The 12,701-nt window shown below is 30.7% G+C and overlaps 1 protein-coding gene across 1 annotated transcript; it reads right to left on the reverse strand.

Moving 5' to 3' along the window:
- Positions 1 to 9,657: 9,657 nt before the first annotated feature.
- On the reverse strand, positions 9,658 to 12,462 carry LOC109807873 (abscisic acid 8'-hydroxylase CYP707A2). The gene is made up of 7 exons (XM_020370563.2): positions 12,178 to 12,462; positions 11,754 to 12,069; positions 11,193 to 11,579; positions 10,809 to 10,983; positions 10,589 to 10,695; positions 10,369 to 10,487; positions 9,658 to 10,224 (listed from the first exon to the last, which is right to left on the reverse strand). Exons 1-7 carry the CDS (start codon positions 12,366 to 12,368, stop codon positions 10,131 to 10,133), a joined length of 1,389 nt encoding a protein of 462 aa, XP_020226152.1. The 5' UTR covers positions 12,369 to 12,462; the 3' UTR covers positions 9,658 to 10,130.
- Between the last annotated feature and the right edge of the window lie 239 nt (positions 12,463 to 12,701).

Consider the following 12,701-nt stretch of genomic DNA (forward strand, 5'->3'; position numbering starts at 1 on the left):
TGACATCTATATTTGTGATAATTTTTAGAGTAATAAGGATGTTTGCTTCACCTATTTAGTGTGTTTGGATAAAAATTGAGTTCAACTCAACCCCTTTTACTTCAAAGTAATATAACCTTGTTGCTTTTAGATTTCATGCATTGGAAAGTAAAAACACACATTCCCATGCTTTGAAAGGGATATCCAAACACACCCTTAGTTTGTTGCGTTTGCCTCTTGTCCCGTTGGGTATTGTTTATGTTATCCTGTCCATAAGTACTTGATGAAGAATAAAATGAGATGGTAAAAAAATTGAATTTTTTTGTTAAAATTAATTTTACACATAATTTTTATAGAAGTTATTTTATTTAACTTCTTTAAAAGCTTTTATAAAACTGAAATATATAAGTTGATTTTGACTTAAAAAGAAGAGCTTAATTCATTTTATCTTTTAGATATTTAATTCTTTATATAGAAGTTTATCCAAATTATAACAACTATCAGGCATTCTGGAACTTCAAAACATCAGCGACCATATGAAATGATGACGCGATGGTAATGACCACATAAATGTTTGTTCAATTTATTAACTAACACTTTGTGCCTTTTGCATGTGTTGATAAATGACTTTGTTTTTTTTTTTTTGGGGGGAAGTGAAAGGTAGGGAGAATATCAAATCTTCACCCAACTTTTTTTTTTTAATGAACATAATCTATGAAATATTTCAAAATATCTTTAAATACTTGAATGTAATATTAAATAAAATTAGAAATCTGTTTATCGAAAATTTTGATAACACAGCTCAAACATGTAGGTTGGGAATAGCTGAACTTTTTTCTCTTCATTAGTTAAAGAGAGAAATAATCACATGATTCGCACTCGATTGTGACTCCTTAAGGAAGACAAGCAAGTCTTGTCTGCCGCATCAGATACTGTTGAGAAAGTGAACATCTTCTTAAACTTCCTCTATGATGCATGGATTTAGATTACGGGGCAAAAAGTGGTGACTTCATCCATGATGTATATAATATAACCCTGTCTAGCACGCTTTCTTGTTGTTACAAAGTTAATCCTCCCGTGGACATTTCCATGCTTTCATTGTGTTACAAATTTCGATACTCACTAGGCAATCTTAACAAAGGACTACCTACCTCTGCATAGGATCACTCTCATTTCTCCAACACTTTCTGTGGTTTAAAATGCAGCCCAAATTACTTGAGTATTGTAATTGTAAACCTCTACTTATGTGGCACTGGTATCATGTGAACGTCCCAATTCTGATATATGATGGATTCCTAACATTAGAAACACAAAAAAAAAACGTTGTACCTCGTTGCTTTTTCTTATACATCGACCACCATACAAATATATGTTATCCTACACCTACTTTTCCATACATTGCCAACATGCTGATGTAGATGTTGATGCTGGTTATATTGACAATCCTGAGTCGAGCATGTCACCAAAATTCTAATCAATAATTCTTGAACAACATTGCTAGCTAGATATTTGTGCTCTCGACATGCACATGTCACTCATTCAACATCAACGGCGTATAATGGGAACCTAAGGTTACGATTTTTCTTTACCAATGTTTTCTATAACTAGAAAAATAGCTCCGTGGTGAAAGGAACCTAACACAAAAAGAAGTACATTATGAAATAACTGAAGTGGAAACCTAAATAGTATATGCGTCCCTTGTTTCTCCCACCGCTTTTGGTTCTCGTGCGCCAAACTGCATGCGAATTTGCAAATATTACTGTTGCGGTTACACCACGTCATATTAGCATTATTGCCTCAGTACAGAGTACGAACGACCCACTACTCATTTCAGAGTCCACCACCACATAGCTTAGGACCATCTTTGCAACGTTTTCATCTATATATGCTTTTTTTAACCTTTTCCTTATACCTCTTGTCATTGTTGTAATCCAGAGCCAGAGGAGCAAAGAGCTTTTAAGAAGACGACAACAACAAAAACAAAATGAGGATAAAGATTTCTCTCTTGGATATCATTTCATCCCATTGTATATGCTAGTTTGTTTTATCCAAGATAAGATACAAATTTTCTAATTTACACCCCTGGTTTAGGTTCACATTCAAAAAACTAGATTACAAAAAATATGTCGATTTAATTGTCACGCTGTTGTTTGAAACAATTTTATTTCAAACGGGTAAGTCATTTAACAGTGAATATGTAGCATTCTCCAAGTAATTGATAAAATTAATTTCGAGACGGTTGTAATTTGTAATCACTAACTTCAACCTCATACTTGGGCATGCTTCTTGGCTATTCACATAGAAATTTCAGAGCAATTGTGTCTAGAACTGGTCACAGAGTGGACACTTCTACTATAGAATTAATTTAGAAACATTATTATTAGTGAATCTTAATCATGTAAGACTCTTCAACCTTAACTTATTCGCTTATATTCAAATAATTGAAATTTCAAACAACTTGAACTTGGTAACAAGGACTTCTTAATCCAATAAGCTTGCCCCATGTGGTGGATACGGACTTTCACTTCAGTTCAAAGCCAAGAGTGTTAGCATTCTCAATGTTCTGCGTTCAAACTTGTAGATATATGTTGCGTAACTTATTTTCGTCCTTTCCCTCTTGAGCCTCGTGCTATTTGTTCTTCCAAGTTTCAACTAACATATTTTTTTAGTATTTAGGTTTATGTTATGTCTATGATTTTCTAATATTTGTAATGAAACAAATTTGTTTTACAGTTCCACCACAATTGAACCTAACCTAAGTTAAAAAAGGACAATGGGGTAAAGTAGTAGTTTCCTTAATTTCATTTGACTTTTTCTTTTTCTAAAAAAGTCTTACTAGCTAGTTAATACATAAAATCTGACAACTTCTAAAATCAAAGACAAGTACATACATAATTGATAAAAATCTTCAACCTCCATTCTTGAATTTTTCCTTAACGCGGAACTTGTTTACTTTTAGAATTGGCTTCCTACAGTGTCTTACCTAAACTATAAGAACTATGGTCTCTAACAACAGTTAGATACTTGAAATCATTCAATCCACAAAATTAAAAAGAAGAAAATATTGATACATTGGCTATGGTTTGAAACTATATACTAAATAACTAAATACATACTGCTATACATATCCATCCCAGATATGGCACAGAACTAAGATTTGGACAAAGTATATATAGAATCATTTTTGTATAGCTGTCATAGATTTGAAATGTACCTAGGGCATATCTATCGACATCTTTTAATTAAATTCACAACAAAATGAAAAAACACATGTTGGACACTTGGGCTATTGTTATGAGGGGTGCATAGCTGTGAGTCAGCAATTTTGGCTAAGATCTTGAAGCTCATGGCAAAGTCATAATGCGCAACCTCTTGTTCAGTCCTTGAAAAGATTATGATTACCTATTGAAAAGGACAAATGATTGGCATTCGATCACTTTGTGAATTTGTAGTTGAGATACCATCAAAGTTTTATATCTTTAAAACAAGAGAAATAACATTAGTTAATATACACATAAATATTTTTATTGGTATAAAACTTTTTGAATGATGAAAAAAAATAAATCTATAAGGATTTAAGTTTAAAATGAATAATATCATATCAATGCAAAAATATTTGTATGTGAATTCCTGGTATAAAACAATAGCTAATCGTTTCTCTTTCTCCTCTTTATCATTTTGTTTGTGAGTTAGTTGTGTGGATCCATTACATTCATGCTAAAACATAATTTTGATACATGAATGTGAATGATGATGTGTTTCAATAGGATGAGTGAGTTCATGTTTGGATTTTAGTTGAGAAAGCTTAAAAGTCCTTTTACTTCAAGTAACGTTTTTTTTCCTTTTTCATTTGTGCATTGAATTTTTAAAAAACACTTTTGCAACTATGATTCTAACACTTTTGCAAATGAGAGTTCACACTTTTCACTGCATTAAAATAAGAAATAGTTTTTTTTTATTTATCTTTTTTATGAAAAGTTACTTTTTAATTTTTCAAGTGTAAACCAAACAAGTGCATGTTTTTGATCATGCATTTGTGATCCAATTTTTCATGCCAATTATGAAACATGATTTGTTACTTGAAATCCATTTCCAAACATACACTTAGGGTGTTGAGCTCTCAAGAAGTGGTGGTGTACTTCATAGTTAGAGATCAAAGCACTTTTATTGGAATTCTGGTTTGGTTGAGACAATGTGAAAAAATGGGTGAATATTGTAAAGAACGTACCTTTTTGTTAAAGGTTAAAATGAAACTTTGATTTCTTTCTTTGTGTTTTATAATCTCTATACTTACTGAAAATCTACACTTTCAATAAACAATTGGATAAGATGGAGATATCAACTAAAGGAGAGAGTGAGAAATAAAGAGACCAATAAATAGTTTAAGAATGAAGTAAAATAATTCAAGAATACCAACTTAGATTCTCTCCAACTATCAATAAAATAAAAATTTAGCTAGGTTGTTAGATAATGTGTTTGAATTGTTGTAACTCTTTAGCATTGAGTTTGATTTTTATAGATAAAAAAATTCCCTCCAACAATTTTTCTCTACATTCCTCTTCATCCTCTCTAAAAGAAAATTATTTTCTCTCGATCATTTTTCTTTATCATCTCTTGTTTTTTTGTTTTCTGCAGACAGTAGGGATGAAAAAGATCTACTTAATTTACAAGAATAGAGGCGCAGTCAAAAGTGAATTCGTGGAAGATTCCGAAATCTGACGGGTTTGATGTTTTATTCGTTAATCTGTTAAATTCTGTTGCAACGTGGTTTTTATGTTTTATTTTCTTTTAAAAATATTTTATTTACGATTTACTATTTTATTATTTTCATTGTCTTCTTTAACATCAAGGATTTGACTTTGATCTTTGTCGAGGAAACTGTAAAATTAAACTTTATGCTGAGGATTTTTAAAATCTGTTGTATAACAAAAAAATAAAGGAAAAATGGAACAATTTATTAATTTCGAAAGGAAAATTAATATATCTTACTCCAATACAAGTTAAAATGACACATTTTAATTTATAAATCTTTTGCATTGTTTGGAACTTATTATTCTCAATCGACAAGCTTGAAAGAAAAACTAAAAAGAAGAGTTTTTGACAGACTGTTCAATTAAAATATGATATATTTTGTTAGGAGCAAAACTGAAGATTAAAAATATAAACCAGGAACGAGTTAGTTTAATAACTCGCCCGAGTTAATTTTTTGCTCAACTTCAATCGCTTTATAAATTTTATATTTTAAACTATAAGATTTTGTTGATAAATATTTTTTTTAAGTTTCAATCCTTTTACTAGTTAATTCTTGATTATAAAGGAGCAATGAAGTCTAAATCAACTAATTAATTAAAATGTCTTTGTTGTTGTAAACCATAAACCTTTGATACCAAATTCAATTTTGATGAATAAAAAAATTAATAAAAGAAAATACCTCATTCAATTTACACTTTAGTTTTTAACTGTTTTTCAAATTATCCATTAATCTTTTTCAAAATTTATATCAAATTAATCATATTAAATTATTTAAAATAATAATATTAAAAAATAAATTTAACATTTTTCAAAAAAAAAAAAAAAAACAGATAAGCAGCAATATGCGTGTCTTTCCAATAGTGAGAAGAAAATAAATATAGGATTTCCAAAAGTCAAATTTGAACTAATATTGCACAAAAACAAATATATATTTATCCTTAAAAGAAAAATAAAAGTCATATGACATTCGATTTTTCCCCCAGATAACTAGAAATGAAATATAAATAAAGAAAGAGATTTTTGAAGAACAGAAATGGTAATGGATACAATTTTTATGGTTATCTTTTTTTACCTCGAACAATATAATAAGACAGCATCATGTGCTATACTTATTCGATTGAGATGTTATTAACGTTATTAAAAAAATTGAAATTAACATATTTTTACGTAAATCAGAATCAATCTATATTTTAATAATCAATAGAGTCAGTTTAGCAGTAAGAAATTTAAAATAAAATGTACAGAATTTTTATTGAAACTTGGATGGATAAAAAAAAGAGATATACGATCAGTGTAAAGTTTTTTACACTGATAATCGATCAGAGCCGTTAACAGTATTTTTTCATCAGCTCATTTAATTAAATTAAAATAAAAAAAGTACTATTAATAGCTCTGATTGACTGTTAGTGTAAAAAAAACTTTATACTGGCGGTGTATAGATGATTAACTCTAAAAAAAAAAAAGTCATCTTAATAAGAAAAAAAAGAAGCTCAAACATATGTTATAGTTTATCTTAAAAAGTTAAAATAAACTTTTTTCTAAACCTCATTTAAAAATCTCGCATTGAGAAAATTAGTGTCTTACATTGTCTTCTTCTCCAATATAAAGAAAAATTTACTTGAGACTATGATCCGACTATAAAGCATGGGGATTATATGCCCTAGTTTATTTTCTATTTTTGTTTTGCTACTATTAAAACTTAAAGTTATTAGAGGTATATTTAATTTTTGTGATATTAAATTAGATCTCTTTAAATAAAGTTTGATATTTGAATCTTATATAAAAAATATAATTAAAAAGAGAGATTCTCCTAAAAATAATCAGATAATAATTATCAATAAAATTGAGTAGATATTTCATACAAATAATATATATATATATATGGACTGTATATTATGGATTATTTTACATGTCATTTTTCATTCTCAACAAAAATAAAACATAGTTCTAACAACATTTGAAGCTATTCTTTGTTTTGGCTCTTGCTTATTTTTCACCTCATTGATCAGTTTTTTTTCCAGCCACCTAACGTGTAAATAATATTCAACTTTTTAATGCTTTCTTTTTTATGCATATAGATACTATACCTTTATTTACTACGTAACTTATTAAGTTTTTTTCTTCTTCTGCTTTTTCTAAAAACTGTCTCATTGACTACGTATTTTGCAATCATTTTTTTTTATTTGTTAGGTAGCTTTATTTGCGAAATTAATGCATTGAAACTAGACTTTTTCCATCAACAAACTTGTTTCATATACACAAATTTTGAAATTGAATTCAACATCACATGTTTAAAAAATCTTAAGATTCTTCAACTTAATTATACCGAAACATGTTGGTGTCACAACCTTTGCTGTGGAGTAGTATATTTTGATTATTTTCTTATTTAAAATTTGTCGTTTGTCATCTAATTACATATATAACAATTATGAACTTAATGTAATTCTGTGTTATTTTACTCGACTCAGTCACATAATCGAATCAATGGTTGAACTAGAGAGCCATTATAGTGTATAATACATACATACACAAAAGCACCTCAGTCATTAATTTTGTTATATATACCCCCCATTTAATTTGTTTTGCTGAGACGATGTATGTTAGTAAATGATAACATTAATATATCCCTAAAAATAATTAAGAGTATATTAATATATTAGTTTTATTTGTTTTAAATGCACTACCAAACTAATTTCTGTCGACTGGGTTGAGTCATTATTGTTCACAAAAATCGATGAAGTCAAATTAAAACATCGTTTTCTGAACAAAACTGATTTGATCCATTTACTTATTAAAGTCAATTTTACCTGACTGTTTTACTTTTACCAGCTGAAGTGGTTGGTCTGATTTGAGTTTTCTCTAACTTATTTTTAGATTTTTTTTCTTTTTAAAAGAGAAATTAAATTAAATGAATTATAAAATAGTTATCTTTTAAAGAAGAAAATTTTAAAAAGAAAGGTTTTTCTTGAAAAGAGTTAATTTTAGAAACTGTTAGGTTTTATTTCTCCCTTTCCTTTTATTTTTATTTTATTTTAGATATCAGGATCTGAGAAAACACTAACCTATTAAATTTTTAGAAAAACTGTCTTGAAAACTGATCTTTGGATTACTCAATATTTATTAAAAATCATAAAATTTGGTGGGTTTCTGCTCTATTTAATAAATCTCTCTTTATTTGATAGTTTTTTTTTATATTTTAATTAATAATTAAAAAATGTGCATTAAAATAAGCATGTTGCTAGTACTTTTTAAATATTCAAATTAAAAGTAACTTTAATTATCAAATAATTTTAACTTTAAATTATAACTTATTTTTAATTTTTAAATTTAAAATAATTATGAATTTTGAAGGAAAAAACTGGTCAAATACCATCTAAATTTACAAGTCCTTTTATAATTAGTATTAGAGTAGAGATTTAATATTTATACACTCTTAATGCAGAAACCTTATACCACCGGCATATTAAAAATGTCAAAAATATGAATTCAAAAATAATTATTATAAAGATTAATAATTTTATTATATACAAGTATTATTAAGATTATATTATCATATTTATTTTTGAGCGATATATTTATCAAGAAGAGAAAATATTATTTTATTGATTATTTATATACACATCTCTATAATTATAACATATTGTCCGAATTTTATTTTTATAATTTTATTTTTGATCAATAAAAGTTATATTCTATAAACATAGATTAATTCTTATTGTCAGTTTTAAGATATTGTGTGAATTATGTTGATGGATTAATAATTTTTTTTTAATAAAATATGTAAGTATTTTATAATTTTTTTTTTATTTTAATAATGTGAGATTTAATTTGTATCCCAATAAACATTTATAATTGGGTCATAAAGCAAGTGCATTTAAATTAATTTCTATTTTTTTAGGGAGTATTTCTATTTTTCAGTTGAAAGATATTTTACATGATGTTCTAAAAATGAGTTTTATATTGTGTGATTGGTGGTGTCTCAGAAATATTGGGATTCTGTCACTGATTGCCATATAGTCATGACATTGAATCAAGGTATATTATAAGATGAGCAAGTGTCTTTCTTGCAGTGCCGTGGTTTGATCATACAGAAACTCGCGATTCTTGATTTTCAAACCATTCATTAACAACTCAGCTGTGCAAGTTCAACAAAGGCCCACACAACCTACCATTGTTATTTTACCAAATAATCTTATCAAACACCCATGTAATAATAATAATAATAATAATGTCACTAAAATCAATACATGTGTTATGGTTGGAAACAGCATTTGTATTAGCTTTCCCACATTTTAGATATTTCTCCAAGAGCAGTGTGAGATTAGATAACTATGACATGCTCATGACTCGTCACCAACTTTGGAAACACTAACTGCATCAGTTCTGAAGCCATAAAGCCTTGTTTGTCTTGTTACAATTATAGACAATTAGCAACTTCAAGGTTAGTTTCATCTCTGGAAACCACCGGCGTACACGTTAAATATCAAAATCAGAATCAGAATTTGAAGCAAAGTAATAAGAAAACACATTTCTATATTGTTATTCTGAGTATGGATATTTCTGCAAGTAATATTAATAGTAGATACTTGAATCAACCCTTTTGAATTTTATTGAAGAAAAACGACTTACGAAGTGGATAATGGTTACATTACATGCTTAAAACGACATGTGTTAGGATCATAGGGGACCTGACTTTGATTGAAATGCCATACATGAAAGAAATCCGTGTTATTCAAGATTTGAATAATTGAATGCATGCTTGCAAAATGGGACGCACGTATTCTTTTTTCGTTTTATGGTGCCGTGATTCATTGGCATTCCCTCATTATATTTTTTCATTTTTCCACTGTTATTTTCTCCCTATTATTCTTTACAAACAAAAGATTATGAAGGGTATTTTATATTTATGCATTGGATTAACTCATATCGGTAGCAATATTTCCCTTTATTTTGGCCTTGCGGCATTCTTATGGATACAGAACTAATTAGTTGAATTTATCAATACAATCTTTTGAGGACTTTTCCTCATATTGGAAGGAATAATTAAAAATAAGAAAAAGTGAAGAAAATGAAAAGAACTTAAATACTATCTGCTCTTGGCTATGAAACCTCCTATATACACTTGACATCCCTGTTTGTATGCTGCTATTTGTCAAGACTACCCCTTTGGGTTTCTCTTGGCCAAAAAGAAAGGAAGAGTTGATTGATGATCTCCCTTGTTTGGTTATCCAATTGCAATATGGTTCTGTTGGTATTTATCATTATCTTGGGAGAATGTGGAAACCAATTTTGAGAGCTTAGAGTTGAAGTCATTCTTTCCATATTTAGAAAGCTACTATAAAACCAGGGTTGGATAATTAATTGGATTGGATGTGTGATTTGTTTGAGTGATGATATATCTACTTCTTGGGATATAATGTGATGGGTAAGCCATTTTGGGGAAGAGCAAAAGGACCATATTGAATCCCATTTTTTGCACCCATAACAGACCACCTGCACCAGAAAAAATAGAAACAACACTTTAGAAACATTCTAAACCTCTTAATTTGGATTGGAATATGTCTCCATTCAAAGCATAGGGCTAAAAAAAGTTAGCAATATGAGAGACTGTTACTGGGGATTATTAAGTTTACCAACCTGTACTTTGTGGTCAGATGATGTAGGAGGACCAAAATCTCCAACTTGGCTAATTCATTTCCAGGACAAGCGTGGGTCCCACTGCCAAATGGCATGAAAGTATTGGGCTTTGGAGCAGCCTGGCATGACAAATAATTAAACAGAATCTGTTAAGGTCTTGACTTGGTATCAAACATGACTGAATAGCAGCAAAACCATGGTTTCAGCACACAATAATTACCTCAAATCTTGAGGGATCAAACTTTTCTGGCTCCTTGAAATTTTCAGGGCTGTGGTGTATGTTCCTAAAGAGAGGGAGCACTTTCCACCCTTTTGGTATAAGATACCCTAAACAAAAACAATTACCAACATAGAATCTGTGAGCCTGAGTGGGAAAAGGAAAGGAGATCTTGGCTTAAAAATTAAATGAAAAAGGTATCATATCAGATTTGGTTATTGACCTTGATATTCAACATCCTCTATTGCCTCTCTGAAGGTAAAAGACAAAATTGAAGCCACTCTGAGAGTCTCCTGAATAACCCTTGAAGTTATTGGCATCTTTTTGGCATCCTCCCAATTAAGACCCTTATCTTCTCCACTTTCTTCCTTGCTCTTCAATATGCACTCTTGTTCTTCCTGTGAAGTTCCAAAATTAAGTCTTAGAAACCAAACCACTTCATGTATGCTCGGATACAAACTTAAAAAATTTCTATATGTCAAAGTATTTACTTATGGTAGAAAAATTCTCAAATTTTTTTTATAAATTTGTATTTAAACATACTGTCATTTTTTCTGTGCCCTCAGGAATTGACAAAAATAAAACGTGGTAGGACCCAGACACTTACAGTAACAGCTTCTAGGACACTAGGGTTTTCGCCAAGGTACTTGACTATCCACGTCAGCACACTGGCCGTGGTGTCACGAGCTGCAAATATGACTCCAATTACATTATCTGCTATCTGCTCGTCGGTGAGCCCTGCTTTCTCACCCATGAACGAACCCAACAAGTCCTTGTAATCTTGCTTCCTCTGCCTCCTGCTAGAGATTATTTGGGCCACGATCTGCGCAAGCTCCTTTCTTGCCTTCATCGCCTTGTGGAACAGCGTTCCCGGCACGTTAATCGGCATTGAATTGTACCCTTGCTCCAGAGTGTAGTAGCACCGTTTCAGAGCCTCTCTGTACAGAATTTCCTCTTTCCCGAAAATCGAAAGCAGAGCAACGTTGAAAGTGAACTGCACAGACCCAGAATTGAAAACCCAAAACTCCCATTATTTATTTATTAAAATTTTTTTAAAATTTCATTAATTGACTAGGAATTAGAAATGGGTAGTTTTTTTTTTCTTCTAACAGAGGAGCTCTGTTTTACTCTGTTTTGCTCTGTTTTGTGCTCTGTTTTAGGGGCTCACCGTTTTCATTTCAAGGAAAGTGGTGATCAAACGACCCTCCCATGATTTGAGGCAAGCTTGGGCAATGGATTCAATGTCGGGTACGATGTTTCTTATGGCCTCTGGCATGAAGGTGCGAAGAACGAGCCTTCTCAAGTTAGCATGGTACTCTCCTTGGTGAAAGAAAATGGCTTGTTTTCCCAACATCCTCTCTTTGCTTGCTGGGAATGTTGGCTTGAAGAGTTGAGCTTTGTTGAGCACAAACTTGGCAGCCTCAGGGCTGGAAATCATCACGCAGGGACAACCTAGAATGTGGGACTTGAACATGGAGCCATACCTAGATAACAAAAAATTGAAGCTTGTAAGTGAAATTTGTCCATGAATTGGTTGAAGAAAGTGAGAGAGTTTTCATGGCATGAGGAATTGTCATTGATAAATTTTGAACCTTTTAATTTTTGAGGTGAAGAAGACATTTGGGTCTTGAGAGTACATTTGAAAGGTTTCTCCTATGTAAGGCCAACCCATGGAGCCAGGAGGGAGTGGCAAGTCACCACGGCGTTTGGATTTGATGAGTGTTCTGAAGAGGACAATGAAGAGAAAAGAAGCACACAAGCAAAACATGGTGCTTAGTTCCATGTTTGTGTTATAGTGTGGATGAAGTGGCTTGTAATAGGTGAAGGATGATAACAAAGAAGAAGAAGAACAAGAGGGTGTGTGAGAAAAGAAGTTGAAGATTTGAGGTATTTATAGGCTGTTAAATGGTAGATGAAAAATAGGAAGAGGGTTGGAAGGAGGGAAAAAAGAAGGGAGGCTTTCAATTACAGCTCGATTCCCACACACGGAATCTCCCTCCAGCTCATACAAGTTTTTGGTTTAATTTAATTCTATCACTCTGAGAGAGAAAGAGAGAGCACGTGTCACAAGAGTGCATACGGATACATATAACATAAGAGTTAGAGTTTAGTTGAC

This window comes from Cajanus cajan, chromosome 11, assembly GCF_000230855.2.
Source record: "Cajanus cajan strain Asha chromosome 11, NIPB_CcT2T_4, whole genome shotgun sequence".
Lineage (NCBI taxonomy): Eukaryota > Viridiplantae > Streptophyta > Magnoliopsida > Fabales > Fabaceae > Cajanus > Cajanus cajan.